At 40.3% G+C, this 6,248-nt stretch overlaps 2 protein-coding genes across 2 annotated transcripts; both read right to left on the reverse strand.

Moving 5' to 3' along the window:
- Window positions 1–534: 534 nt before the first annotated feature.
- LOC141432307 (uncharacterized) lies at window positions 535–3,000 on the reverse strand. Its single transcript, XM_074093855.1, has 2 exons — window positions 2,384–3,000; window positions 535–582 (listed from the first exon to the last, which is right to left on the reverse strand). The coding sequence occupies exon 1, from the start codon at window positions 2,968–2,970 to the stop codon at window positions 2,389–2,391; it is 582 nt and encodes a 193-aa protein (XP_073949956.1). The 5' UTR covers window positions 2,971–3,000; the 3' UTR covers window positions 535–582; window positions 2,384–2,388.
- A 5-nt stretch (window positions 3,001–3,005) lies between these two features.
- Window positions 3,006–3,892, reverse strand: LOC141432959 (uncharacterized). Its single transcript, XM_074094795.1, has 2 exons — window positions 3,823–3,892; window positions 3,006–3,274 (listed from the first exon to the last, which is right to left on the reverse strand). The coding sequence occupies exons 1-2, from the start codon at window positions 3,890–3,892 to the stop codon at window positions 3,006–3,008; spliced, it is 339 nt and encodes a 112-aa protein (XP_073950896.1).
- Between the last annotated feature and the right edge of the window lie 2,356 nt (window positions 3,893–6,248).

Raw genomic sequence — 6,248 nt, forward strand, 5'->3', positions numbered from 1 at the left:
AATTTGGTCAGGTATTTTTATAGCTAAATGAGATGAAAAATGTTCAATATTGTGGATATTAATTTTTGCAAGAGTTTGGACCCTGTGCGCTGTCGCTAGAGCGAGCAGTGTCACGCATTTTTTGGTCAGTTCTTCTAATTTTAATTTTTCATTGGGTATTGGGTGCCTAAGAAATTTAGTACAATTGATGGGTCCCAGGTTACGTCATACTTTGGTAAGGATGGTCGGAGCCTAGCAATGCCCTTGAAAAACCTTGATACTCGATCGTCACTGGATATGCGAGGCCCGAGTATGAGACTAAGGGCTGAACGGTAACAATTTAACGTACCATACTGGCATCCACTGTAAAAGCCTCAGTGAGGAACAGCATTACAGAGGGAGTTGAAGCTTCGTAAAAGTTAACATTATTAATATTACAAAAAACTTGCCATTTCCTCAGTGCCCCACTATACTGCTTCCATGAATTATTAGACAGAGATGCAGCATGATGTCTATTGATGCAGGTGGTACGCTCCGTCGCAGTAATGCTGACCGCACAATACTCCTACAATCAGGGTGAGGTTTGCTTGTATGTTCTGGTTGCTGGAATGTGATATGAGAAAGTTTTGTTAGGTTTCAAAGTAATGATATCTGAGATAAGAAGGCGTTTGAATAACGGGTACCATGGTTGTGCTTGCCAATTTGGCACAACCATAACTCCGTGGCTTTGTCGGAAACTATTTTCCTTAAGGTTTTTAATATTATAGCAAAGGGCGGAAATGCGTAGAAGTAAAGGTTGACCAAGAACTGTGAACGCATTGACAGCAAATGCATCAGGGTCTTTATGCCATGATATGTATTTTTCACATTTGGCATTGATCCGACTCGCAAATAAGTCCATTTCTGGGAATCCAAATTTATTGGTAATGAGCTGGAAAGCGTCATCAGCCAGCTCCCACTCTATATCAGGGTGTACACGGCGCGATTCAGCGTCGGCAATTTCGTTATCTGCTGATTTGATATACGATGCGAAGATGTGAATTTTTCGAGATTCGCACCATTGCCATATGTCCTTTGCTATTTTTGTCAGGTGTGGAAATTGAATTCCACCCATGCGGTTTATGTATGCAATGGCCGTTGAGTTGTCTATACGTAAAAGAATATTGCAATGAGTCAGGTGTTTGGCAAAAATTTTTAGGCCAAAAAATGCTGCCAATAACTCGAGGCCATTGATATGCATACTCCTTTCATCGCATGACCATAGCCCACTAGCTGACCTGTCTCCACAAGCTGCCCCCCACCCAGTAGTTGAGGCGTCAGTGAAAATTTCAGTGTGGTAATCATCATTTCTGATTTTTTGTACAGAGTTCTTGATGGCATGTAGCCACCATTTAAAATCGAACAACAAACTATCAGGGAGTGTCATATATTTGTCATAATCATCATCACTCTTTAAATTAAGATATTTAATTCTCTCAAACTCTTTAGTGTATAGCATGCCATATTCAATAGCCGGACATGCTGATATTAAAGTTCCTACTAATTGGGCAAATTTCCTAATCTTACAGCGTTTGAGGTTCATCATTTTTATCAATTGTAAATATATGCTAATTCTTTTTTCTTTTGGAAGTGATATCTGAAACTTTTTGGAGTCTATAATAAAACCTAAAAACTTGCAAGACGTTGAAGGTGACAGGATACTTTTTTCCTCATTTATAATAAAGCCAAGGCTTTTTATTAATTTAATTGAAAGATTAACATTTTCTATACAATCTTTCTGCGACTGACCTATTAAGAGTAGGTCATCCAGATATATGGTTGATAAAAAACCACAATTCCTTAATAACTTGACCACAGGTTTCATTATTTTGGTGAAGATGTAAGGTGCTACGTTTAATCCGAAGGGTAAAACATTGAACTCATAAATGTCATTTTCAAACATGAACCTAAGGTATTTTCTAGAGTCTTTGTGAATTTTTATTAAGTGATAAGCATCTTTTAAATCTAATGTGGCCATCCAACAATTTCTTGATACCAGTTTAACTGCTGTTCTAAGATCTTCAAGTTTGAAATGGTCAGTACTGATAAATCGGTTAAGGCTTTTTAAGTTTAAAATGAAGCGCATTTTACCATTTGGCTTGGGTCGCAAGAAAATGCTTGAGATGAACTGATCTCTGCACGGGACACACTTCGAAATTGCACCTATAGTAATAAGGTTTTGGATTGCCTCATTAAAATGACATTTCTCAGTACCAGAGTATGTGGGGGCACTAGGGGTTTGATTTTGTATAACATGCTTTGTAAATTTTAATTTGTACCCTTTGACCCATGACAAGACAGTGACATCCTTTGACAATAGTGACCACTGCTTGTAAAATAATGAAAGCTGACCAGCGTACTTTACCAGTCTTAGCGGCGGCGAGTTTGCTTTGCTGGATGCTGCAATGGCTTCGACGAGTGCGCGTGCGTCGGTGCTCGGTTGTAGCGTTGATGAGGCCCCGCTGAAGTCATTTGATTTGCAGGCTCTCGGCTCCTCGGTGGTCCCTGCTGCCTGCGAGCTGGGGCCGGGGCTTTGTAGTTTAAATGATGGCTGTTAGGTGGTTTGACTGGTTTAACTTGACTTCTTACTTTTAATTCTGTGCCAGACTTTGTCAAGGCTTTTGCTGTTCTAAGGGCCTCTGCTAGGTCCTCTCCGAAAAGAAATTTGTCGATTTTGGTATTCACCAAATGCTCTTTCAGGTCTTTTTTGATCGAGAAAATTGCGAAATTTCGCCTAATCACGGATTCCGCATGTTGAATATCGCATAAAATGCGGCAGACGTCCATGAGCTGTTTTACCCGCTCACTGTTTTTATCTTTGGCTAGTAGCTCCTTGCTTATTACGCCGGCCAGCCCCGCTATTGCGCCTCCGAGTTGTTTTTGTCGCATTTCAATTCCTTTGTCCCGCTTTATTACGGTTTCAGTGACTGCTGCCTTTATTTCCGGATTCATACTAGGTGAATTAATTTTTGTGCAGTTGGCTGGCATTAAAAATGTTCTCTTTTGGAGAGGCCCTTGGTAGCGATATGCTCTAACCTACATGCCAGGTCTTTATGTATATCGTCACTGAACTGTGTTATTGCAGTCGGGTCAGCGCCTAATATTTCTGCTATAGAGCCATCCAGTTCTGGGGGAATTTCTTCTTCTTTGTTTTCCATTGTTATCTCAGCACCAGTCATAGCATCTTTGTTCAAACCTTCATCTTCTACCTGGTAAACCTGGTCTTCAAACAATGAGTCTTCTAGCTCATCTCCAACTGTAATTAACAATATTTTCGTTTAATGACGGTCCTTGGCTCATGTTACCACAGGCTGAGCCCACGTTTTGAGTTTTAGAAATCAACTGAGCTTATAAAAGCTAGTTTGTTACACCGAGCACGCGATTACGTCAAACTTATTTGACAAGGTCAGTATATGACAGATCAGCCCCATAAGCTGTCCTGAGAAATTAATTTACTGTTGGATCAGTCCCAAAAACTGTCCTGAGATGTTGATCATTTTATGCGGATCAGTCCCAAAAACTGTCCTGAGATATAAATCACTTTTGCGGATCAGTCCTACTGACTGTCCTGACAAAGCAATGCTAATTACCTATTTTATCATTGCGAAACAGTCCCAAAAACTGCTCTGATAATGATTAATAGGTAAGTCTACCGATTCATGTGGTAAACGCGTCTAAATGGGCGAACCGGCCCCTCAAGCCGTTCTGACTATTCATTGGCGCGTGCGCCATTACTTTTCCCTCTTTAGATAAGCTTGAGTTATTTAACATAACTTGTACAAAAGGATTGTTTATTACTCACACACAAGCCTGTTTCCAGCCGATCGCCAGACTCCTCTTGTTTTCTTCGCGGAAACGGCGTCGTCATCGCCATTACTATTGCGTCGCAGCGTTTTAGTTCCGTTCCAGTTTTTTCAGTTTATGGTTTAGTTTTTCCCATTCGTTTTTTCCATTTACGTTTCGGCATTGTTTTAAGTAACTAAAAGTCGAAAGTATAGCTACGCCTGTTTTGTTTTAATTGTTAAAAACTTATAAATTATTGAGAAAATTGCGTGGTGGTTTGGCACTAAAAACGTGAATGACAGCGCTAGAGATGGGCCGTCACGGGGATACCAGAAGAGTTAAAAAAAAAAAAAAAAAAAAGTATATTTCTCAACTATTAGTGCTGAGTGGTGTCACTTGCGTGTAACTACATAATATAATTACAGCTTTTCAGGTTCTAATCTTGAAGGACGAAGTGCGAAGTAAAATTGCGTTGCGTACTATTATTGTACCGTGTTTGTCAAACTTGAACCTAATGGCTAAAAGTGGCTCCGCGCGGTAACGTTTCGTTGCTTGCTCTACCATTTGGGAATCCAGGCGTGTGTTTGTGGTGTATGTATATTCACACACATACGTGTGCCCGTATCTCACAGAAGTTTTAATTCAAGATTATAAGTTACCTACATTAACAGGTTTAAAAAAGACGCTTAATTAAATTAAATGAAATATTTATTTGCGGAATCATCATCATCATCATCATCCCAGCCTGTATACGTCCCACTGCTGGGCACAGGCCTCCTCTCAGAAAAAGAGGGCTTAGCCGTAGTTCCACGCGGGCCCAGTGCGGATTGGGAACTTCACACGCACCATTGAATTGCTTCGCAGGTTTGTGCAGGTTTCCTCACGATGTTTTCCTTCACCGCAAAGCTCGTGGTAAATTTGCGGAATATGGGTAAGTAATATAGTTTTCGTGAGCCAATAACAGAACTCACAAACAAACTAAATACTGTAAGCGTAACCAAATATATATTTATTATCCGAGATGCATTAAGTATACGCTAATCCAAAAGTGAACCCTAAACTGACCGCACAGAGTTGGACTCAGTGCACCCTGTAGATAAATGACTACTTTGTTGCATCGCAACGGCTTTGTGTCATATCATAATTCCAGTAACTAATCTCTACGCAGCATCATATGCACTATCATCATCATCATCATCCCAGCCTATATACGTCCCACTGCTGGGCACAGGCCTCCTCTCAGAACAAGAGGGCTTGGGCCATAGTTCCCACGCGGGCCCAGTGCGGATTGGGAACTTCACACACACCATTGAATTGCTTCGCAGGTTTGTGCAGGTTTCCTCACGATGTTTTCCTTCACCGCATAGCTCGTGGTAAATTTCAAATGTAATTCCGCACATGAATTTCGAAAAACTCAGAGGTACGAGCCGGGGTTTGAACCCACGACCCTCTGCTTGAGAGGCGATAGGTCAAACCACTAGGCCACAACGGCTTTATATATGCACTATGCAGTACATATATATATTCCCTAAAATAGGAGCAAACGGCTGACGATTGGGCTGGTTAAAATTCTATGGCTTTGCTTAGCTTAGCTTAGTTATGCGAGTAGAATCGAACCTTGAACTTAAAGCCCTGTGGTCTGATACAGTCTGTATTTATAACTACTCAGTTCTACAGGATGACAATTTGAAACTGAAAAATGTACAGTTACAGCGAGGAAAAAATTTACTATCAAATTTATTACATTTTGACTTTAAAAAATTATGAGTGTTAACGACGCATTTTGGACTCACTATAATTGAATATGAAGTAAATTCAGAGGCTGCATCACCAAAACAATCTATACTAATTTCGTTTCATTTCATGGATTGTTTACTGGGTTTATACTGCGGTTGTATCCTCCACTATTTGGCTGTCTCGTCACACATGGCTCAGTCGGCTAATCGTTAGTAATGTGTTTGCATGACAGTTGACACTCGTAAGGGGTGGTTTTGTGATGGCAGACCGTTTACTTATGATTATGACATTATATACGTATGTATACAGGGGCCATGTGGTTTTTGTGACATTTAATGTGATATTTGCAGAACCGTGGAGTAAATATATTTGTTCGGCAGCTCGGAGAGAGAGAAGGATGAGTTGGATACTTATCTTTTCAAAGTCAAAGTCCTTATCAAATGCTGCAAGAAACTCAACGAGGTATATTTTTAGGGTTCCGGAGCCAAAATGGCAAAAACGGAACCCTTATAGTTTCGCCATGTCTGTCTGTCTGTCTGTCTGTCCGTCCGCGGCTTTGCTCAGGGACTATCAATGCTAGAAAGCTGTAATTTTGCACTTTTTAAATTTTAAACTATGCCGGCAAAATGGTAAAATCAAAAATTAAAAAAAAATTTTTTTAGGGTACCTCCCATAGACGTAAAGTGGAGGTGATTTTTTTTCTCATCCAC

The sequence above is a fragment of the Choristoneura fumiferana genome, chromosome 11, assembly GCF_025370935.1.
Source record: "Choristoneura fumiferana chromosome 11, NRCan_CFum_1, whole genome shotgun sequence".
NCBI classification, from domain to species: Eukaryota; Metazoa; Arthropoda; class Insecta; order Lepidoptera; family Tortricidae; genus Choristoneura; species Choristoneura fumiferana.

Bases quoted from the DNA above. Each gene is read 5' to 3' on its own strand.
- LOC141432307 (XM_074093855.1), bottom strand. From the start codon at position 2,970: ATGAATCCGGAAATAAAGGCAGCAGTCACTGAAACCGTAATAAAGCGG.
- LOC141432959 (XM_074094795.1), bottom strand. From the start codon at position 3,892: ATGGCGATGACGACGCCGTTTCCGCGAAGAAAACAAGAGGAGTCTGGC. The intron at 3,275-3,822 runs GTGTGAGTAATA...TGTTAATTACAG, and splicing joins TCGGCTGGAAACAGGCTTGT to TTGGAGATGAGCTAGAAGAC.